The sequence below is a fragment of the Pseudorasbora parva genome, chromosome 17, assembly GCF_024679245.1.
Source record: "Pseudorasbora parva isolate DD20220531a chromosome 17, ASM2467924v1, whole genome shotgun sequence".
Taxonomy (NCBI): Eukaryota; Metazoa; Chordata; class Actinopteri; order Cypriniformes; family Gobionidae; genus Pseudorasbora; species Pseudorasbora parva.
In genome coordinates, this window is record NC_090188.1 from 42680902 (window position 1) to 42706043 (window position 25142).

Sequence of the window (25142 nt, forward strand, 5' to 3'; positions counted from 1 at the left end):
AAAATAAAGATCACCAAATCTCACCTTGTGTTGTCTGTTAGTTGAGTCATTACATGGCACTGTCACCGTTCTTACAATCAACAGTTTTACACTGAAATTAATGATAAGTTCTATTTTTCTACATATGGTGACTGCCATTTTGAGATCATTGCCTTCTATTAACTCTCTGCAACTCAGTTTAACACCAAAAAGAAGCAGAAACAATAATATGTAATCATAGAATAATGCAATATCCAACATTAAAAAGCTTATAAATCCAAACTTCCTAATGAAATGTTGACCCAGGTCGAGCTAGGGCTGTGAAGCTTTGGGGTGTTGATAGACTCCATCCTTGTTTTGATCATTGCTCTGAATCCCATGCAGATGTAGTATTTGCTAAAAAAAGCTAAAAACTAAATAAAAAATAAAAAGCTCTGAGCTTTTTGCTGAGAATGTTTATATATATATATATATATATAAAATCATTAAGCTAGAACATTATTATTATTGTTTTTATGAAGAGGATCTGCTCTTTCTTTTGATATGTTGCATGTTCACATATTCATTCAACAAAAAATGATCAAAAATACTGGCAGGGAAAGAGTTAATTATAAAGATGAATAAGAGCTGTTGGTAACACTTTAGATATTCTACTAACTTTAAGTATCTTTCTAACTACATGTCAACTAACTCATTATACTGGGCCATTGAATGCTTAAATCTGATTGGTTGATGAATGTTCTGAGGTGTGCAATTATTTTCTGGGAAACGCACAGGTGACGTAGCTCCAGGCAGCTCTCTTGACCACATTACAATTCCATATTACTTCGCATAGTTAACTGTTATAACAGGACTAAAAAAAAAAAAAACATAAAGCAACTTAAAATCTACACATGACATTTTTTTCATTCGCTAGCGAGGTAATAACAGCGCTTTTTAGAGATGCACAGAGGTAGCCTAATTCCCTCAAGCTCTCTCTCTCTCTCTCTCTCTCTCTCTCTCTCTCTCTCTCTCTCTCTCTCTCTCTCTCTCTCTCTCTCTCTTTCTCTCTCTCTCTCTTTCTAATAACTTCATTAGGTACAAAGACTGGACAAATCCCTTTAAATATATCATCGGATCGATGTCTTGAGGTGTCGTAACCGTAGTATAAGTGGAAAAATTGACTCCAGGCAGTTGAATTATTAGAAAAATAATGCACACCCAAGGTGGTGATGTGGTCACGGTCAATTATTCCTTACTTAGAGAATTATTAGACTGTGAGTAGACTGTTAGGTTAGGGATCAGATTAGTAGATTAAGTTGACACAGCACATTTACTCATAGTCAGTAGAATGTCTATTGTGAGCATCAAAATAAAGTGTTACCGAAATGTTTAGAACCTTAAGTAACACTGGAGGAACTGTGCACTTTTAACTACAGACCTTAACAGGGTTCAGTTAGTTCAAAATCTGCAGTCTTTCTCTTTCACTCCTCTGTGTGAGCTTGCTTCTCTGCGTGAGCCAGTTGCAAAATGAAACTCATCCATTTTTCATTAAACTGACATTGCGGGATACAGACGTGACCTCTGCATAATCTACTATCCAAGGTCCAGAGAGCAAGAGGGAAAATATTGAAGTATCACATTCAGAATTCAAAGGAGAAATCTCTGACTTGGGCAAAATGCACCTTGTGGTTCATGTTCACAGGTTTACAAAATGGGTATATTTTCTTTGACTACAAATGTACATTAACATAGCTACATTGCTTAGCAAACAAAAGTATTCCAGAGTTAAGATAATGAAATATACATATTTACCTAGCAGTAGGGTTGGGTATCGAGAACCAGTGCCAAATTTCCAAGAACCTCTTATCGATTCCTGTGTGTGTGTGTGTGTGTGTGTGTGTGTGTGTGTGTGTGTGTGTGTGTGTGTGTGTGTGTGTGTGTGTGTGTGTGTGTGTGTGTGTGAGCCTGTTTATGTGGTTTATGAGGACACAAATTTGTATAACTACATGGGTATTACACTGGTATTACACTATAAATGTGGTTTATGAGGACATATCAAATGTCCTCATAATTCAGATGGCCTTAAAAATATATTAAATGATGTTTTTTTGAGAAAGTAAAAATGCAGAATGTTTTCTGTGATGGGTAGGTTTAGGGGCAGGGGCAGTGTAGGGGGATAGAAAATACGGTTTGTACAGTATAAAAACAATTACGCCTATGGAGAGTCCCTGTAAACCACATAGACCAACATGTGTGTGTGTGTGTGTGTGTGTGTGTGTGTGTGTGTGTGTGTGTGTGTGTGTGTGTGTGTGTGTGTGTGTGTGTGTGTGTGTGTGTGTGTGTGTGTGTGTGTGTGTGTGTGTGTGTGTGTGTGTGTGTGTACGCGATCATTTTAATATGACTTTAAAACCACACACACCAAAAATGACGTGCGCACAGAAAGCCGCCTCTCATAATGAAAAGTGCGCAACACTGAACTGAGTTCTCTTCCGCATCTTTTTTTGCACTTGAACGGACAAATACATACAAATAAAATGCACATGTAACCGTGCATTGGACCTCTTAATGTGACAGCAGCCTAATAATCCTGCTACCAAATAGATTATTCTGATTGTTAAAAATTAATGTACATATTTATGTGTATCTAATAATTTTACAATACTTATAATTATGATTGGATAAGCCACGTTCAACGTCTTTAATGTAAGCTTCTTGGGAACCACAAACCATAGTTTGGAGGTTATACTCCAACTCTTAACAATTGCACCCCAAATCAACCAACCCAATGGGGAAATTATTGTCGTAATCACTCAAGTGCTTTAACAAACAGCTAAATCGATTTATTATATATAGACAATGCTTTGAAATATGCTTTGTTTGGCTATAAGCAGTATAATGACTCACATTCCATCTCTTCATAATAAAAACTAATCTTCTCCTCACAAAATATATTTATATATTACAGAAAGAAATATCACTGCTCTGTTTGCAAGATACTAAACTTTAAGGAGAACCACACAAAATGATTTACAGTCACAAACTGTACAGAGGTTGGGGACAGCAGGGTAAGCAAGAACATAATAAAGTGTAGATATATTTGGTTTATATACATTTCTGTAAAGAGTAAAAAAAAAAAAAAAAGTAAGCAGAATGTAATTGTTTTCCGTTGGGACATACAGTGGTGCCAAAACACGGTTGGACACTCAAGTCACATTTTAAAGTTTGAATGTCACTGGATTAAAGAACAAAATATGAAACCAAGACAAATGAGGAGATATTTTTGCAATGGCTTATAGGGTGTGTTCACACACACAAAAGAAAAATGGTCTGGACCAAAATGAACGAAACATTTAAAATGTAGTCCTGCTCAGTGCACTAACAGAGCAATCACACCAGGGTTTGTTTTAATTCAGCCAAACATGCCAAGTGTGAACACACCCATAACCAACTATTGTCAAGAGGATTTCCCAGACAGCAACATAATCTCGGCCAAGATCCGGCCCACATCTGGTATGCATTTAATCTACATGTCCTAGATCAGGGCTGACACTATATTGCTGTCTCAGTTACTAGATACAATAATGTAACCATTATCATTTCTGTGAAGTGTTTGCTTGAAAAATGTGCTTGTGCTGTGTTTCTTTACCAAAACGGACACCTGCATTGATATTTTGTGCAATGGCATTTCTAAGTGTGTCTTAAGTGTCCAGATTGTTTTCAGGGCCACTGTGTCATTACACTTTAAAATGAGAGACTCACATCTGGGGCTTGACATTAACCTTTTTGCTCACCAGCCACTGTGGCTAATGGTTTTCCTAAGTTACAAGAGACTCCGCATTTTCACTGGCCACAAATTTGCTGTTTGGAAATTACATTTTATATGACTAAATTTGACTTCATTTTGAGTCTTTATACTTGATTTAGAAGACTTAATACTTTCAAATGTAGAATGAACACCCAAATCAAGACTGCATTGTATATTATCAGCTGGGATGTGCTAATATGAGACATTTAATATGATATGAGTTGGTTTTTTGTTTTTTGGGGCTATATAAATAACAAGTAAATTAGCAAATTACAAAAAATAATTGTATTTTTTTTTCAGATTTTTTTTCCTACAGTAGGTTTATTTAATATTTGCTTCTAAGGTCACATTTATTTAACATCTGTATTGTTTGATTAACATTAATGACAGACCAGTATTTATTATATATATTTATATATTGGGCAGCTGAATGCATGAACGTAATATTCTGACACATATCCAGTTATTACCCACCTGGTTATGTACACTTAAACCATAACCGACGGTGTTCATGCGAGATAATCTACACAAGATGGACATTTGATATCTGTGTGCGCGTGTATTTGACTATTCAGGCTATCCCGCCTTCACTTACTGCAAATTAATCAATAAAAAATTATAAATGAATTGTAATTTTGTGATATGATGGTCTTGGCTTTTCATTTGGCTGTAAATTATATTCAACCCACCAAAGTGGTTAGTGGGAGTGGCTGGCTTACCCGCCACAGATGAAATCTACCCGCATTTGGCGGGCTGGCAGGTGTTAATGTCAAGCCCTGCTCACATAAGACATTCATCAAATAATCACAAGAAAAAAGAGAAAGCCGAGAGAGAACGGGCCAGGGATATATGCTAATACAGAGAGGATATCATGCACATGGCTAGTTATTTTTACTCAAAAGGCTTTTCAAGCTTCTCTCCACAGCTTCGTCTAATTCCTCCTCAAGCTCTTCTTTTTTGGACATGGCCAGTTTGGACTGGTAGTCCCTCACCACTTGGTCTATGTAAGGGGCACTTTGTGTTCCGTGCAGCATGACGGTCCACTCTTTCAGCACGCCGCTCTGCGGGGTTTCTCCCTGGAAGCCCACCTCCAGGATCCAGGTTCCGCGGGGATCTTCACCCCACGTGTGGGTGGTCATGAAGGGCCATTTGTCGAAGCCCACTTTGGCGTCGTCGTCCCGGGGCCGGCGGCTCAGCAGGATTGACTTGGTCCCCATGGGTGAAGTCATGTTGATGTTGAGGTCTCCACGGCGGCTGGCGTTTACGGTGATGACGGCCTGCACGTGCTCCAGATACCGAACGAAATTATCCTTTCCCTGGCAGCCATCGGTTGTGATGCTCAGCACGAGTTTGTTTCCCGACTGTATTTTACTGCACAAAGAAAGAGAGCAAGAGAGTGAGAAATGTCCCTGCATTTAATACTGCTAGAAAGCCAGAGGCAAAAGATACTGTCTAGCTGGCTCTTGAGTATCTGTACTTTACTGGAGTATTATTTTTTCTGTAAACTTTAACTTCACTACATTTGAAAGACCAATATCGTCCTTTTTACTCCACTACATTTCTATCAAGGTCCTCGAAGTCGAAAGTCATTTCTGTCGCAGCTTTGAAAGTCAGCGGATGATTTTCTTCTTCTTTAAAAGGTGTTCCCTTTCGGGGAACTCGAGCTGCGTCGAAACGCTGTGAGAACGCCTCTGCGTTAATGCGTCGTGAAGCGCCTGTAGAACCATTCCATCGGAAAAAAGATCGATCGTCGGCGTGATGACGTCATCGACCGGAAGCTATAAAACGTCCGTGAAAACAAACAGGAACTAGCTTCTGAGCCTTCAGCAAGCGATCTGTGTGAACCTGTCTGTCTAGTTGGTGTTTTTGTCTGTCTATTGAAGAGTTTTTCCCCCCTTTTTGTTAAATATTTCATATATATTAACAAAACAAAGAGAAAATAAAATAGATAGAGAATTATGGCGAGTGAAAGCAGTTTTAAGAGGTGTGTTCATCCCTGCCCACGTTACATCACGAGTGGGGATACACACTCTCTTTGTGTAGCCTGCTTGGGAGCGCAGCATGCCCAGGCAGCCCTCGAGGGGGCTGCTTGCGAGCATTGTGAAAAGTTACCACTGAGAACGCTGCGCTCCCGCCGGGCACTCTTTGAGGAGGGTGCCTCGGCTCGTGTTCCCCGCGGCTCTGGTCCCGCTGCCGCCGAGGCGGAGCGGAGGCTGCAGTCGTGGGGATCACAATTGGATGTTGCAGAGGGGTTAGAGACGGGCGCTGCCTTATCTCTGCCCTCACCTGCACCATCCAGCGGCTCTTCTCGGGGCATGGAAGCACGCATGGCGGTTTCTTCCCCCCCGAGAGAGTCGCCGGTGCTTTATCTGTCCAGCTCTGAGGAGGTGGACGTTGAAAGCATCGAGACTGAAGACTCGCCACTTCAGTCCCCTGCATGCGAGGAGCTCGTTGAGGTTATGACGCGAGCGGTGGCCAGGCTTAACATCGACTGGCCAACCGAAAGATATGAGGCAGGAAGAAAACGTGCAAGTAAATTAGATGAGAGATTCCTGCCTTCTCGCGCTTCAGAGCCTCAGCGGCGGGGCTTGCCGTTCTTTCACGACTTGCACACTGAGGTGGCAAGATCGTGGAAGGGACCGGCATCATACCGTGTTTTCAGCCCACAGACTTCGGTCTATAGTAACATCGCTGGGCTGAAACAGTATGGGTATGGGGCGATGCCAAAGGTTGAAGAGACGCTCGCGAGCCATCTCTCGCCTTCCTCTGCATCGTCCCTTAAAGCCCCGTCTTTGCCCACCAGACCTCTAAAAACAACGTCGGCGTTGGTGGGCAAAAAGCAAGCTGCGGCGCTCAAGCAGTTTCTCCCTCTCAGGGTCCAGGTCCCTGGGGCTGCTGCTGACATCAAGCAGCCCAAGCCGAGTACGAGCGCCTCGCACAGGGCAAAACAAAAACAGAGCGTCGCCACCCGAACTCCCCCTCAGCGCGGGGACGAGGGGCGGCGCTCTCAGACGAAGCCTTCGAGGGGCAGGGCTGATCTGAGGACAGTCCTGATCGCCAAGAAGTCCTCGTCGAAGCGTTCCTGACGCCAGAAGCGCCAGGACGCTGAGGGTGGTTCCCCCCGTAGGGAAACGGTGTTTACCCCTGCCTACGGTACCCGTTTCCCTGCGGCACCCTCTGGGGGCCGCGCTGCCAACCCCGCCGCAATGCCGGGGCGCAGTCGGTCTCCGCGGGCCACCCGAGGGTGGTCCGCGCCCCCTTCGGGGGGCCCCCGAGCAGTCAAGTCAGTCGTTCCCTGCCGGTCCGCCGCTTCAGGGCACTGTGCTTGTTGCTCAAAGTACACCAGAGGCCAGCCTCGAGAGGCTGGTTCCCTTAGTAGATTTTCTAGACGAGTGGAAACGTCTATCAAATATATCTCATTGGGTCCTGCAGATAATCGAAAGGGGGTACGCCATTCAATTCAGAAGTCGGCCACCTCCTTTCAGCGGTGTCCTACCTACAGAGGTGGGCCCGGAGCAGGCTCTGGTAATGGCACAGGAAGTACAGACACTCCTGCAAAAAGGGGCTATAGAGAGGGTTCCCCCTCCCAGCAGGGAGTCTGGGTTTTACAGCCGTTACTTCATCGTGCCGAAGAAGGATGGGGGCTCACGCCCGATATTAGATCTGCGTCTACTAAATCGCTCGGTGGCCAAGCTCAAGTTCAAGATGCTCACACTCAGACAGATTGTGTCGCAGATCAAACTAGAGGATTGGTTTGTCACCATAGACCTCAAAGATGCGTATTTTCATGTCTCCATCCTTCCACATCACAGGAAGTTCCTCAGGTTTGCCTTCAGGGGAGAGGCATACCAATATCGAGTACTTCCTTTCGGTCTAGCACTGTCACCCCGCACATTCACCAAGTGTGTGGATGCAGCTCTGGCACCGTTGCATCTGCAGGGCATCCGCATACTGAATTATATCGACGACTGGCTGATTCTAGCGAATACAGAGCAGATGGCGGTTCAGCATCGAGATGCTGTTCTCGCGCATATGTCGAAGTTGGGGTTGAGGCTGAACGCCAAGAAGAGTGTGCTTTCTCCGGCTCAGAGAACCACTTTTCTAGGTGTGAACTGGGACTCGTTAATAATGCGGGCGCAATTATCGCCAACACGCATAGCATCGATCCTGGCAGCAGCCAAAGAACAGAAGCTAGGCCGGGCCGTCACTGTGAAACAGTTCCAGAAACTGTTAGGTCTCATGGCAGCAGCGTCCAACGTTATACCTCTTGGCCTACTGTACATTAGGCCACTGCAGTGGTGGCTCAAAACAAAGGGGTTCTCCCCGAGGGGAAATCCGCTTTGCACGATCACAGTCACGCGGCGATGCCTACGTGCTCTGGTCATGTGGAAAAACCCGGGGTTTTTATCTCAGGGTCCCGTGTTAGGGGCTCATGTTCGTCGCGTAACGCTAACGACAGATGCCTCTCTCACGGGCTGGGGGGCGACCATGAGTGGTCGCTCATCCCAGGGTCTATGGCAGGAACATCAGCGGCACTGGCACATAAATCGGCTAGAGATGCTCGCAGTGTTTCTTGCATTGAAACAGTTCCTGCCCGACCTCAGGGGCCACCATGTGCTAGTCAGGTCAGACAACACATCGGTGGTCGCCTATAAAAATCATCAGGGGGGTCTGAGGTCCCGTCCGTTGGACAAATTGGCACATCGGATCCTCCTGTGGGCCCAAGGGAAATTGCTGTCAATCAGAGCAGTATATATCCCGGGGGTCCTGAATCAGGAAGCAGACAGCCTGTCGAGGCAGGGGCCGAGGCCCGGGGAATGGAGACTCCACCCAGAGGTGGTGGAGCTCCTATGGAAGGTATATGGGAAGGCAGAGATAGATCTATTTGCTTCGGAGGAGAATTCTCACTGCCCGCAGTGGTTTTCTCTGACCCATCCAGCCCCGCTGGGGTTGGATGCCATGGTACAGGAGTGGCCGAGGCTACCCCTGTACGCCTTCCCCCCGATTGTCTTGCTTCCAGGAGTTCTGGAGAGGGTACGCCGGGACGGGGCCCAGGTACTTCTAGTGGCTCCGTACTGGCCGACCAGAGTGTGGTTTTCGGACCTAATATCTCTCCTGGAAGGCTCTCCGATGGAGATTCCGACCAGGAGGGATCTACTCTCTCAGGCGGGCGGGAGATTCCTGCACCCACGCCCAGAGATGTGGAAACTATGGGCCTGGCCTCTGAGGTGGCTAGGCTCATAGAGGAAGGTCTCTCGGCCGAGGTCGTAGAGACCATCCTTCACTCCAGAGCTCCATCCACGAGGAAGCTGTACGCTCTGAAATGGAAACTTTTCTCAGCATGGTGCAGAGAACGCCAGTGGGACCCAGTTAACTGCCCGGTTGGTACAGTGCTGGAGTTCCTGCAGGCAAGGTTCTCGGCAGGGTTGACCCCCTCCACAATAAAGGTGTACGTGGCGGCCTTGGGTGCCTTCCACGTCCCTTTCGGTGGAGTGTCTTTGGGAAGACACCCTCTAGTTACACGCTTCCTCCGTGGCACTTTGAGGTTGAGGCCGGCTATGCACTCGAGGGTCCCACCATTGTTTTGAGGGGCTTGTCTGGGCCACCGTTCGAACCTTTAGAGGAGGTTTCGGACAAGTTCCTCACCCTAAAAACCATCTTTCTTTTGGCCATTTCATCTCTCAAAAGAATGGGAGATATTCAGTCCCTGTCAGTAGGGCCCTCATATTTAGAGTTTACGCCGGGGATGGTGAAAGCTTTTCTACATCCCAGGCCGGGTTATGTCCCCAAGGTTCCTACGAGCCCATGGGGCCCCATTACTCTTCAAGCCTTCTGTCCTCCTCCTTTCTCGACGTCAGACCAGGAAGAATTAAATCTGCTGTGCCCTGTTAGGGCGTTGGATACATATGTCCACAGAGCTGCCCTGTGGAGAAAGACTGATCAGTTATTTGTCTGTTTCGGGCCCCTTAAGAAGGGGGCCCCTGTATCTAAGCAGAGGATGAGCAAGTGGGTGGTCGAGGCCATTTCACTTGCTTATAAGGCGGCCGGGCAGCCATCTCCACTGGCTGTCCGGGCGCATTCTACCAGGGGTATGGCTGCTTCGAAAGCACTTTTGTCGGGGGCTTCCCTCCATGATATTTGCAATGCGGCCGGATAGTCGTCTCCACTAACCTTCGTCAGGTTCTACGAACTAGACCTGGCATCTACTGTTGGGGCGCAGGTACTCTCGTAACCGTGTGCGCTTCGGCTTCACACATACGAGACACTTGGTCCTATGGCGTTGTGGGTATAAGCGTTCTCACAGCGTTTCGACGCAGCTCGAGTTCCCCGAAAGGGAACGTCTCAGGTTACGTATGTAACCCTAGTTCCCTGAGGGAACGAGACGCTGCGTCGCTTTGCCATACTCCCGGCGTGTCCGTGATCACTTACTTCAGGCTTTATCAGAAGTTAGTTCCTGTTTGTTTTCACGGACGTTTTATAGCTTCCGGTCGATGACGTCATCACGCCGACGATCGATCTTTTTTCCGATGGAATGGTTCTACAGGCGCTTCACGACGCATTAACGCAGAGGCGTTCTCACAGCGTTTCGACGCAGCGTCTCGTTCCCTCAGGGAACTAGGGTTACATATGTAACCTGAGACGTTTGGGTTTTTGCAGAAAGCTTTTCAGGAATCACTCTTGTAGAGTCTTGTGAAGTTCAATGATTTCACAGCATTTATTAAACACTGATTTATAGTTTAGAGCAAAATGGAAGAAGACGGATATCAAAATGCTCATTACGGCAAGTATTCACATAAACAAAGTGGATTAAGCTCCACTGTGTGATATTTCCCCCCATCTAGCGGTGTAAAGGTTTATGACCATCCAGTGAATAATAGTTTCTTTTCCTCTCAATTCTGATTTGGGTTTAACTCCTACGGTGGCCGATTCAGTCCAAGATTAACATGGCAATCCCCCTCTTCACATTCGACACGGTGCCATCGAGTGTTAAAACGCGAAAGTCGAAGCTTGAATTTACGGGTATGTCCCTCTTTGGCTACTGTACTTTCAAGATGGAGGGGCAACATGGCGACCGGCATTCGAATCCCTCACCCGTATGTATTTTCAATGGCATATTATAAACTTACCAGAATACTTTATTACTTGAAAGAAGTAAATATACATTAATAAGCACATATATTTTTGAAAGAACTAAGTGTTTTTAGCTAAGAATAAACTAAAAAAGTTACACAGTGTAGCTTTAAGTGAAGGTGAACAGTGTGAGAATATCAGATGTGTATCAGTGTATTGGATCCATGCGTTTGGTCTTAAAGTGACAGCAGCTTTATAAAGAGCTTTGTAACTTTTCTACAAGTATTTAAATGAGTTTAAGTTAGTCGTATGCTAGTATGTCAGATGGAGCGTCACTGACTGGCTTAAACCATGATGGCATAATGGGCATTTATACAACTATAATAAAATAATGCGCTGACATAAAAAAAATGAAATTTACTTTTGATACTGAAGTACTTCTGAAAACAAATACTTCTGTACTTTTACTTGAGGACAAATCTGTTCAACTTTCACTTATAACGGAGTAATATTTGACCAGTAGTTCTTTTACTTTTGCTCAAGTAATGAAGTTGTGTACTTTGTCCAGCTCTGCAGACAACGGATGGCATTTTATCAGGTGCACTTAGCATTGACCACTGTTGTATCCCCAGGCATCGACATACACTCAAAAAATGATTCTAGCTGTTTGTTCAGTTTATTTAAATAAAATAAGATGAAACAACACAAATCTTTAGTTTTTTACTTAATTGTTATTTTACTCAATTTTATATTGTTAAATAAGCTAGAATTTGTACAATGTTAAGTTTATCTAAACTATTTGTGTTAGGTCTACATGAATCATTTATGTTCCGCTGACTGAACTGGGCAGTGTATTTCTATTTCCCAGCATGCTTTGCGAGTAAATGTTGAAACAAATTGCTATTTTTTATTATTATTATTTAGTGAAGGGAAGACCTGTTACGTTTGAAGTTATATTTGTCATTTAAAGTTTGTGTTATGTCATGTCGATTTTTTTTGAGGCTACCATTATGGTGAAGTGTAGACCTTGTGGTTAGGCTGTACTGTTCTCAATGAGCTGTAATTGTGCTAATGCCAGTGACGAGAAATGCTTTAATTGATCATTACTTGTATGTTATAATTAGCAAGTGATCAAGTGTTGTTGACGAATAGTTTTCTTATACAAATAAAGAAAACAAATTCATGTGACAGTTCGCATAGGCTAAATATGGTCATCAGTTCTACCCCTCTTTATCGATTTTTTTAAATTAGTTTTAACTAAATGATTTTAAATCAATACAACAAGATTACAACAAATTTTAAACCAATTAGATTTTGTTGGAAAAGCATAATTCAATTTCGTGGAAAAGTTTTTCTTAATTGTTTTTTTTTTTTTTGTGTTTTTTTGTTGTTGTTGTTTTTGAGTGTATGCACATGCTAAATCTCCTTTAGACGAGCTCTAAGCATTTCAACCCAGACAAATGTGCTCTTCGATAATAACTTCTCTTGAACAATGAGGACATGCACAACATCCTTACTGATAAATACTTATTTTAGGGGGGGAAAGTTCTGCAGATTTCGGTAGGATTCAGATAACCAGATTCCACATCTCATCCCATGTTATCTGATTTATAAACAATTCTGACTTAGATTTGATTATTTCTGCTATCAATAAGAGTGTAGTACTCTCAGCTCTCATGATTAAAAAAAAAATGAATAGCCTAAATAAATAATCAATGAGAAAAATGTAGGATACAGTAGGACTTTATTTTATCTACAGGGAATTGGTTGCTGAAAGGGTGGTGTTACATACTGGAATTAGGAGGGTTTAAAAATAAGAGGGCTGTGTGATAAGGAAAGATGTTCTATTTGGATAAAACATTACAAAGACAAACATTTTAAATGCATTGTTTTTTTTGTTTTGTTTTTAAATGTACCAAGAGCACACATTCCCTTGTGAGAAACAAGTGTGCTTTATTGTATTGAATGTACCCTTGTAGTATCCTTCAAAGTACTTAAAAAAAAACTGATAATATAACATTTCTGAAATAAAAGGCCACTTGAGTATACTTCAAGGGACTAAACGTTCATGACAATGCTGTGTTCGAAATCGACCCCTATACCCTCATTCAATATTCCCTACATTACTCCACTAATATAGTACACTTGCGGGAGTGTGTGTGTGTGTGTGTGAATTCGGACACTGAGTGTGCAGGAAGGTCCGGCCCACATCCAAGTGTGACATCAGAGGCCAGTCCAATGGCGCCCTGCAGCTGATTCTTAAGATTGTATTGGTCATGTCAATCCCAGTGCAGACTGCCTCTACACCAAACTCTGATCCGTAAACCAACCTGTCTCTGTAACCAATTAAATTAGCTGCAAGGCGGGATTTCTGACGTAACACTTGGATGTGGGCGGAGTTGGACATCGATCGCAGGCTGCAGCGAGCCCTACTTGGAGAGCCCTACTCATTTAAAACGTAGCAAACTAGCAGCTCCAGTAGTAACGAAAAGATTTATCTAGAACTAGCATGTACAAACCATAATTAAACAATTAAACAATCAATTAAAAAGGAATTTATAAAATGACAAACCAGCGGTTTGTAAAATGGATGGATGAATGGATGGATGGATGGATGGATGGATGGATGGATGGATGGATGATTCAGCTGCGGGTAGCATCTTCTATTTAGATTCTGGAATTAACTCTGCATGCTACTCTCACAATGCATTATGGGTATTCTCTAGCCACTGAACATACATCAGTTGTACACTTGTAATTGCGATGTATTGTGGGATTGAAATAGTGTACTCGACAATGTCCACTATGGACCACGGCAAATGGATGTCCCCTCGAATACTGCCCTATTTAAGTAGCCTAGAAATCTAGACGCACCCTAGTGGCAGCAAATTTAATCAGCCCGCAAGTGTCGTCTAGCAACTCTCAGTACCCTTCTGAGCTGTATTCCTCACAATCTGGACGGGCCAATCACATCGTGTATAGAGTCGGTGGGCGGGGCCATAATGACGACTGCCGAGTTGCGTTTGCGTGCTTCTAGTAAACACAGAAACTGGTGAACGGCGGCGGTCTTTCGAATCAGCTTTGACCGCGCCTCTGGAAGACTTGGAGTTAAGCTTTTCTCTGAGAAAAGAACAAAGAACGGCACTGAAGTCATTCTTAAAAAGGGAAGATGTGTTCGGAGTTTAGCCGACCGGATACGGCGAATGTTTAATCTGTCAGCGAGCTCTGTTTCACCTTCGTTGCTCTGGTTGGTGTAGCGCTATCCTATCACGTGCAGAGGGAGTTTGACAGACAGCCGTTTATCCGCCTCTCATAATGAGCCGTAAATGGTGAGTTTCCAGACCAAACATTTTGATGTGGCTCTGGCTTGTCAGGCTACTATTTAAGGGTATAGGGGGTGAGTTTTCTTAACATACTTAAAAAGCACACTTTGTAATAATGTCAAATTAAAAGTTTTACTTTAAAGTACCTTTTAAATCATGTAATATCTAGTTCAGGAAACACTAGAGGGCGCAGGCTGATCGGTCTTTTACATGCAATCTGCCAGCAATCACATAATTACCTCATGGCACAAGCGGATTGGCCTGATCCTGCGGCCAATAAGATTGCTTGCTAACTATTTAAATACTCTGGTTCAGTGTTTACCGTAGTCTTGTCCTGCAGCGCATAAACTGATTTCCTCTGAACCCCTGCACCTCCTCAGCTCCACCTGCCTGGATCTGATGTGGGATTTATGTTTGTGCAGCAGCAGCAGATCATACATGCTCACAGCGGTGTGTGTGTGTGTGTGTGTGTGTGTGTGTGTGTGTGTGTGTGTGTGTGTGTGTGTGTGTGTGTGTGTGTGTGTGTGTGTGTGTGTGTGTGTGTGTGTGTGTGTGTGTGTGTGTGTGTGTGTGTGTGTGTGCAGTTGCAAGCCCATTCTTGCTTTGCAGCAGCAGCATAACAGATCTAGTCCGCCAAGACCAAACACATTTGTGCTTTAGTTGTGCTTTAAAGAAGTACACTTATTTTAATGTGTTGACTAACCTAATACAGCATGTGTAAAGTACTTAGAAAATGTGTTCAATGTTAAATTCAACATATTTTATTGTACTAGATTGCAACTTCCTCATTACAAATGTTTATTTACAAATATATTTAAATGCATGACATACAATTTTCAATAGAAATTGAATTACATTTTGGTTTGCCATTAATGCTCATCAGTACAAACAATGGTACACTTTAACCATATTTCAAAGGCAATATAACTAATTATAAAATTACATATAAAGATGTAATTTTTTTAAATTCAACTAATTGCATTTTATATCAATTTAAACTGCAATACATTTTCATTTTTCATTTCATTTAACATGCAATTAAGCGTCTGAAAACATAAAATTCAGTTCACTCTTAAGTATATTATTTAAAAGAATATTATTTCTGTACTCTTTTTAAAAGCATGTTCAAGTGTACTTCTTTTTCACAATGGTTAAGAATGAAAACCAGGTCAGTTAATAGTTCACATTGATTTTAAACCCTTCTGCAGACTTTCCCAATAAATCAGTGCAGAAGAAAAAGTCTGGGCTTGGCTATTCGATCACGTTAATGTTCCCGGTGACATTTGCAGAGTTAATATTAATTCAGCGACATTATCTAATAAACAAGTATGAATGTAAAGACCTCTCTGGCCTTAATGGATTGGCAACAGGCAAATGCATTTAAACAACTAAAGAAATGTCCAAAAAAAAAAAAAAAAAATGTATCTGTGCAATAGACCCTTTTACTGTTTGTATACAATGATGACGTAGCAACATATGCGCGCGCATTTTGGCAACAAACTGGGGCGAGAATCAGCAGCATGTCAAGCTACGTGAGCGGATTAAGCAACACAAACCGAGAAAGTCATTTTAAAAAGTTGACTTTATCAAATGGTATTCGGCTACCAGATCCGTGTACTATAGTGGAGTGGATAGAAGACGTTAGCAGATGGCCAGATATAACTTAGTGGTCGGATATATACGTATTGAGAAACCGAGCGTGTAAGTTACACCCGAGACACGCATATAAATCAATGGATGCTTATGAATACGTTGTCTGTGGGCATGTACAGAATGTCCAATACAATTTTCTACATTTATCCTTATTCTTCACACCGACATACATTTATCCTTTCCTTACATTTTATGTCATTGAATTATGTCGACACTTCTGTTTAAAGTTTAATTTTGTAATGCTATAGTACTTTAATAGCAACTATGTTGCTTGCATACATTTCTCAGATGGTTATTTTGCAATTAAACTATTAATAAAATCATTACAAATGAAATTGATAAGTACTGTGATTATTGATATGATAATCTGGGGGTGGGGGGTACATTATACACACCAGTGGCAGCCAATGTTGGGAGGTTTATTATAAATAATTAAGTTTCAAGTGCAGTAAATGTTTTACAAATGATTTTTTTATGCGAGCATTTTTATGTCCTCGTTCCAATCAATGCATTTAATCGCCTGCGTACCGCCGGTTCTTTATGAAACGGCCGTGATCCTGTCGGAATCCTATAAAACTTAAGCCCATTGGTGGAATAGCGATAAGTGCAACCAAAAACGCAACAGCCAGATGCTGGGAAACCGTTTTGATAAACATTCGGAGTTGCTCACACGTTAGAACCACTAGGGAACAACACCACTTCCGTTGCCAAATGCGCGCGCAACTCTTTGATCACGTGGGCTGTAAAAGGGTCTATAGCAGGAGCTCAAATGCAAAGCTTCTGTTTTCATTTTTATAAAAAATAAATCGTACACTTCTACCATTCTGAGCTAGTGACGTTTCAAAACAAGCAGCAGAACTGGGCCATGGGAAAAAAAAGTGATTATATGTTCCCTTTATTTTCAGTGGAACACATTCGTGGTGCCAACAATGATTTTGGCCAGATGATGGGTTTTTTCCTGCTTTGTTGTGTCGCGAGCACAAAGGCCCTCCGCTGCTGACTGGCTGCGATGATAACGGCGGAGGACTCGAGGAAGCGGCCGTAAAGTGGATGTAATGGCATTATCAGAGGCAGGTCTCCCAGCCTGGCCCATTACAGCGCTCAGATTAGTGGGTGTGTTTGTGTGTGCGTCAGTCTTTGAGAGGCTAGTGTTTCCCGGGAAACTAGTTAATAGAAATATCCAAAGGCCACACAAGAGGACACAAGTGTGTGGATGTGTTGGTGCATAAAGGCGAAACTACAGTTATTAAAAGAGCTGTGGGAAACATCTACGGTAATGTACGGTCTGTTGAGAGGCAGTGTGTTGGGAAGACCTATAGCACACACACCGTAAATGTCACTCAGCTAGCAAAGAAAGTGAAGGATTTCTTGTTAATCAGGCTGTTGGCAATTATTTGATTTTTAATTATGGGCATCATTCATAAAACCTAAATGTAACTGTTGTTAAATTAACTACAACAATTGTTGTTTTTCAAGTTTATATCTTGCAATTCTGAGTTTTGAGCCAGGCAAGTGATTATGTTCACGTCCAGCTCCTCGTTGTTTAAATATCAAATGCACTGGCGCATCTGTTCCCCCATCAGAGTGTGTGTGTTTGTGTGTGTGTGTGTGTGTGTGTGTGTGTGTGTGTGTGTGTGTGTGTGTGTGTGTGTGTGTGTGTGTGTGTGTGTGTGTGTGTGTGTGTGTGTGGTGCGTGTGTGTGTGTGTGTGTGTGTGTGTGTGTGTGTGTGTGTCTGTTCCCCCATGTGTGTCTGGTCTAAACCAGGTGTGTTCAGGAGTGTTGTTGGAGCATTTCTATTGTGAGGAACTGAAAACCACTGACCACTGACCAACACACACCTGCTCTAAAGTTAATAGTGCAGGATTTCTGTGTTATTTAAAGGAGCTATATGTAAGAAATGATTTTCAATGAATCATAAAATGGCGCTGATATGTCTCTAGACATTAAGAAATCATGTTAATCTCAAACACTTCTATCACTGCCAACAGTAGTCCGGCAGGATATTGTCTTTATAAAGTTGTTGTTGCGGCTCAACTGATGTTGATGATGTCATGTTGTGTTTTGGCCTGAAGCTCTGCCCTCCACCTATCGACCAATCACAGAGTCAGTAGTGTTTGGGGTTGCCAGATCTGCTCTAGTTACCACAGCTGCAGATCTACAAACGTTCTGCTGATCCTGCAGCCAATCTGGCAACCTCGAGTCAGGGGGAGGAGGAGGGGGAGACGCCGCTCTACAGGCATCTGAAAGGGATTGCAGTACCAGTTTTGGCCACAATCTCACACACACTTCCTTTAAAGGGTGTGTTAGTAATATGAGCCTATAGGTGGTGCACAACACGCGTACACTCAGATTATTACGCACACAGGGATGCGCAGCAGCACACACACATTTTTTAATAAAAATAAATAAAAGGATTCCTCTTTGGAGAAGTGTTCAGTCTCTCCTCATGTAAATAGTGAATCCGCTCATGGTGCACAATTGGCTTTTAAAGGGAACGGGAGATGAGACTCTGATTGGTTTATTGCTCCTTCTGGACCATGCGCCGGGCGCTGACTGTTTTTTTCCGTCATTAAAGCTACACTGTGTAACTTTTTTAGTTTATTCTTAGCTAAACACACTTAGTTCTTTCAAAAATATATGTGCTCATTAATGTATATTTACTTCTTTCAAGTAATAAAGTATTCTGGTAAGTTTATAATATGCCATTGAAAACACATACGGGTGAGGGGTTCGAATGCCGGTCGCCATGCTGCTCCTCCATCTTGAAAGTACAGTAGCCAAAGAGGGACATACCCGTAAATTCAAGCTTCGCCTTTCGCATTTTAACACTCGATGGCACTCATGGACGAGGTCGAACGGAAGCCAAGTTAATCTTGGACTAAATCGGCCACCGTAGGAGTTAAAACGAAATCGGAATTGAGAGGAACAGAAACTAATATTCACTGGATGTTCATATACCTTTACACCGCTAGATGGGGGAAAATATCACACAGTGGAGCATAAAACCAGCAAAAGTGGATTTCAACATGGCTGAAGTGCATGAACCAAATTTCTAAATGTAGAGTACCTTAACTCACAGTGATCTGACATAATGCAAATGTTATTAATGACTGAAGGCCTGCTTCCCTTCCCCTCTATACAAATAAAAACACATATGTACACGCTTCCCTATCGACTGAACATGTAATGCTTGTGTACATGCCGCCGCTGTGTTCGCAGATTCGCCTTGTTTGGGGATTGTGTGGGGATGATGATGCTATGGCTTCAAAACTATTCCATGGTTTGCGTTCTCGGGCCACCAGAAGCTGTTGCCGTGCGGATGGGGTCCGGAACGCATTGGTTTTTTTTCTGTTTTAGCTGAGGATGGTGTTAAGTGGCACCAAATTAAAATACTAATCAGTTTTTACAACAGATTATAATCAACCAAAAAACTACTTTAGCTTTTCTTCTAAAGCTAAATGTATTCCTATTAGCACTGTAAAGCTGCTTTGAGGCAATCTGTGTTGTGAAACGCGCTGTATAAATGAAGGTGACTTGACTTAATTACCGTTCTGGAATACCGTGTCATTTGCCGCCTGTGAATAGGTGTTTTTTTATCTGCATAACTCTATGGGAACGCTGCAACAACTACTATAATCAGGAAGATGCCCACAACAGGTAACACAGTCCAGATATGAGTGCAGTTTTATGTCCCCATCATAAGTCCCCTTAAAATATCTGTAGTAATAACTGCATATAATGTAATATGCATTTCATTATTATTGTAATAAAATGTTCATAATGTAATGATTTTCTCAAAATGTAATAAATCTTGAGCTCATAATGTAATAATTTTTATGTTATGAGAAATGCATTACATTATAAATTTACCAAAAACATGTCATATTTCCTTGACAGGAGGTTAAGCTTGGTTTATACTCGCCGTGTCTGCACTATTTTTATTTTTATTTATTAATTTTGTTTTTATTTATTGCTTGAACAACAGTTGCAGAACAATAACAACAGGGCAAAAAAATAAACATATAAATATATAAAAAATAAATTAAAAAGCCAGGTTTAAGGATACAAAAATATAAAATACAAGAAAGTGAATAGCAGCATAAGACCAAACAAGAAGAAACAATAAAAGGCTTTGATATTTGTTGCCATGCGCTGACATAAAGTGGTATCGGGTGCGGCTGTATCGAGTACGAGTACTTCACTGCAAAAATGTATTTCTTACTTAGTATTATGTCTTGTTTCTAGTCTAAATATCAAAACATTCTTACATTAAGAAACATTTACTAGACAAAATAAAAATTGTCTTGTTTTGGGAAGAACAAAAACTCAAAATTGAGAGTTTTTGCTTAAAATAAGATAAATAATCTGCCAGCGGGGTAAGTAAAATCATTTAGTTTATGTTATTTTTCTTACCCCACTGGCAGATTATTTATCTTATTTTAAGCAAAAACTCTTAATTTTAAGTTGTTTTTTCCCCAAAACAAGACAATTACTTTTGCTTGTCTAGTAAATACTTCTTGTTTTAAGAATTTTTAGATGTTTGGACTAGAAACAAGACAAAAATACTGAGTAAGAAGAGCAGTTATTGCAGTGTTGAGTACAGTATCGGACCGACACCCGAGTACTGGTATCTGTATCGGTGCACCCCTAGTTATTGCTGTTGTGCATTCTAGTCTAGTCTGGTTTCTCTTTTGATTTAGAACTTTATTTTTACTTTTTACATTATTATTTCCCAGTAAATAGTCTTGATTTTCTAGTTACTTATTTCAAGGATTCCCTCTGTTTTTGCCTTTGTCTTATGTTAGCTTTTTGTTATAACCTTTGTTTCTTTACTTTGGTTTCTCTAGTCATTTTTCTTAGTTTATTTTTGCAGTTATTATGAATTGCTAGAGAATATCCATCTATCCTGTCTGTCTATGCTATCTGAAACCCCGATATTTTCAGTCCACAGTGGCCCTTGTCGTTCTGTAGTTAGTTTATATCCGCTTTGAGGGATTCATTAGCCAGTCTTCTCACACAGCAAACGCTCTGCATGCCTCTACTCATTACCCTTCACTCACATCTCTCCCTCCACCGCTGCTTAATTGCTGTTCTTGAATTGTGCCTCGGCTAGAACTCCCAGCAACCCTGTGTTATTTGTATGATGCGAGGGCCGACGCTTAGTCGATGGGGGTTTTGACAAGGACACCTACATAAATAAGAGCCCACACACACACAGACAAATCCCTCCCTCAGTGTAATTGGGGCTGTTGCCATAGCATGCAATGCCCAGCAGTAAGTGGAAGAGGACTAATTATAGCAGATGTGAGAATGAGAGGCTGGAGAGTCAGGAGAGCTAACACATGCAATATGCCATCACACAGAGCAAGGCCACGGAGGGGGTCAGAGCCGAGCCGGATCATTCTACAGCTATCACACACACACAACCACACACACACACACACACACACACACACGCACATGTTGTGTTTCCATGTTTAATGGGGACTTTCCATAGGGCGTAATGGATTTCATACTAGACAAACCGTACATCCCCTTACACTGCCCCTGCCCCTAAACCCATCACAGGAAACATTCTGCATTTTTACTTTCTCAAAAAACTCCTTCTGTGTGATTTATAAGATGTTTTCCTCATGGGGACCTAAAAATGTCCCCACAAGGACAAGGATTTCGGATATTGCCATCTTTGTGGGGACATTTTGTCCCCATAACGTAGGGATTACCAGGTCGCACACACACACACACACACACAAACACACACACGCACACACATACCAGTGGCATGCGGTCCATAGCTGTGAATGCTCTGCATACCCGACCCAATCGTGTACTCACTGACAGTGTTGCCACAGTTACTTTGAAAAAGTAATCTGATTACTGATTACTCCTTTAAAAGGTAACTTAGTTACTTTACAGATTACTTGATTTTAAAAGTAACAAAGTAAGATTACAAGTTACTTTATTAGTTACTTTCAACAGTTTCCGACATCACCCCTGCCACCTCAACACAGAAATGACGACCGCTTTTGCCAACACTCACTTTACTGGAAGTGCATTGTGGTGTGACAGGCAGCGGCGCGAGGGACCGCGAGAACGGGCCGGTGACGAGTGTTAATGAGTGCCAGCTGCATGGCACACCGGTCTCATCTCGCGGCCATGTGACGGAGCATAAAAGGAGGAGCAAGGGCTGCGGAAGACGAGAGAGGACCAGGCCTGGACTTTATGTTGAGTTTTGTTTATGGTTTATTATGTTTATGTGGGCAGTCGTCCATGAGGGGCTGCCCGCGGTTTTACTTTCGTTTTGTTTATTTATTTTTAATTAAAAAGTTTTGAACATTTGCCGGTTCCCGCCTTCTTCCTTCCCATCTAAGATTCGTTACATGCATTTTTAACAGTAAAGTCAAAAATATCTCCTGACATTTTAAGTTGAAATTAAAAAATATTTCTCTCCCTGAGATGCAAGAAGAAAGCAAAAATATATTTTTAAATATTTTACAAAGGAACATAACTAAAATAGTAACTCACAGTGACTTTATAAATTACTTTAATCTGATTTCTGGTTTAGATTAGAGTAACACATTATTAAGTTACTGGCATCACGTCACGCTGATTAGTATTAACACAATAAATTACTATAAATTCCCTTGTTTGGACATACCACAAAGCTTACATGATATTATAAAGGTATCAGGCAGGAGACACACTGCAAGCGTGGTGTGAGCGTGGCGTTTCTGTTGCGTGTCATCCGCAGGGCGGCTGCATGGCGTTTTCTCTGCCTCTGCACACCAGAAGCGTGTCTGACGCGGCCCTGCTGCTGCTATTAATGTACAGGGAAGCCCTATACTTCATGTTAAATATAAATATATTGCCTATTAATACAGCAAAGACAATGTCGGCAGTAGCCTATTGACCACATATCTATGGTATTGACGGCCAAATAGGCTACAGAATATTTCGTTCTGTATTGACAGGTTTAATATTTCAAAATCAATAATTATGTTGTTTTTTATTATTACAATTTGGCCTATATCTGCATTTATGTTAACCTACAGACTTTCAAACATGAAAGTGCATTTATTAATATGTATTCGTGTCAAAATGACATAAACATCATTTCCCATTATATTTTGCCCGGAAACGCTTCCAACACGCTCGCGTGTCACGTGAAAATAGGCGTCTCTTCTATTTGAAGCATGTGCGGGTCGGGCCGCGAGTGTCACGCAGGCAGTGTGCAAGCTCTACCCGGTTAACATGGGATTCTTTAAATTTAAAACATTTTCAGACCTTTTTTCTCAACAAACTTATTTGAAGCTTTAGCTTAACCTGAAATACTACCTAAAACAGAAATGCAGTTGTAAAAACTATATATAGAAGTTTAAAAAAACAAACAGTGAATTAAGCTCTCTTTCGTGTATTTTTAATGTCAACAACACAATAATGTCAAAATGACAGTTCAAGTAACAGTCTGTTATGTAACACTTAAATGCTACTTTAATGCATTACAGTTTAACTAAACTCATTAGGTTTAGTCAACTAAAACTAGACTAAAACTAAAAACAATTCAGGTGACTAAAATATGACTAAAACTAAATGGCATTTTAGGCAAAAGACTAAAACTAAATCAAAATGTGCTGTCAAAATTAACACTGCTTTCAAATTATATATAGTTTTTCAAGATTAGTTAAGGTTTAGTATAGGATATTACTGTTTTAAACATGTGTAACGGCTATGAGCCGATAAGGAGAAAAGTAAATGTCAGAGAGCTAACAATATTTGTAATAGACAATGTCAGGTTTATTAGAAAACACTAGGGAGGAAAGCTAGAGGAGAATAATTTACAGGTCAGAGTGCACTAAACTGTGGTCTTATATTATTATAAAATGTTTGACTTTGTAATCAAAATATAATAACTTGTGCTGACTTTGTGGCCTTTTCTTTTCAGCTGACATCACAAGTGCCTTTTATTTTTCAACCATTTGACTCAATTCTGCACTGCAAAAAAATGCTTTTCTTACTTAGTATTTTTGTCTTGTTTCTAGTCTAAATATCAAACAAATCTTACATTAAGAAACATTTACTAGACAAGTAAAAATTAATGTCTTGTTTTGAGAAAAATGAACTCAAAATAAAGAGAGTTTTTGCTTAGAATAAGTTAAATAATCTGCCAGCATTTTTTGCACTGTGCTCTCAATCCAACCAATCCCCACTTCACATTCTTCCTTCATCACACTGTTCACTTGGAAATATCACGGTCAGATTGCTGAAGTAAAACGGTTGCAAACAGCATTACGTGTTGTAGTCGTATTGGTTCTGTACTCACTTTATCTCCTGCACGGATCCAGCCACGCAGTGAAATCGTTCCGGAACGGTCTTCCACTCACGGGAGAGTTTGACCATTCCTCCGGCATCTAACACGCCGTAGCCGAACAGATGGTTGAACTCTAGGCCCACACCGTTCCTCCTCCACTGGTGCACCTCGTCATGCAGTTTGTTCCTCTTAGATGTGAGTACTGTCAGATGCTGCAGGTCCCGCCAGGTCAAGTTCGGACTACAGGAAAACACACACACATAGCAATAAAGGAAATAAAGTCAAGCCAAGGACAAAAACGGTAATGATAATGGATGTTTGTCATAGACTTGAAGCCTCATTTATGCTTTCAATCATATAAATTTACAATAAATGTGCACTATTGAGTCAATGACTTCCTGTAAAGAGCACATAGCAACGGAACAACAAAACCCTTACAGCCACGTATGGTTTCTCAAGAGTCCTCTTCTCAAGATGAAGAGCAATGTGCACAGAGCCCTAGAGGAAGCGGATGTTGACTACACTGATTTACTTACTATCTCTGACTATTAATCCTAGATATGGGCAAAAATCACATATCAGGCAGGAGTGAATGGTTTATATTTTATTATTACACGGCTCTCTGGAATACTTCACTCTGATCAATCAGCATTCAGTGCCAAACATTCCTGAATAACCACTGCTCATCCTTGCTGTATACAGTCTTACAAAACAGTCACTGATGGAAGTAAAATGGGCTTGGATGTCTTAAGTATTACTGTTATGGTGGTGGTATTGTCGAAGTGAAAAAAAGTGTGGCAGGACTTGATTCTGTCCAACATTTGCTGATTGGATGATTAGATGTGGGTGTGGCACTCAAACGTTAATGCAGATGAGCGTGAGTTTGCAGGGGTGGAGTTTAAGTGGAGTAAATAATTGGATAATCCTGCATACGCCACCAGAGAGAAGTATGAAGCTTCACCAGGTCCAAGACATTTTGATTAAACATTGTGAAGTCAAAAAAAATTATGAGTGGTTAAG

The 25142-nt window shown here is 41.7% G+C and overlaps 1 protein-coding gene across 1 annotated transcript in view; it reads right to left on the bottom strand.

Moving 5' to 3' along the window:
• Nucleotides 1–4118: 4118 nt before the first annotated feature.
• pcsk2 (proprotein convertase subtilisin/kexin type 2) overlaps nt 4119–25142 on the bottom strand; it is a 93811-nt gene continuing 72787 nt past the window's right edge. The window contains exons 11-12 of the mRNA XM_067421778.1: nt 24135–24362; nt 4119–5137 (exon numbers count right to left, since the gene is read on the bottom strand). Of these exons, the coding sequence (XP_067277879.1) occupies nt 4648–5137; nt 24135–24362 (718 nt within the window). The 3' untranslated portion in view covers nt 4119–4647. The remainder of the gene's footprint in view (nt 5138–24134; nt 24363–25142) is intronic.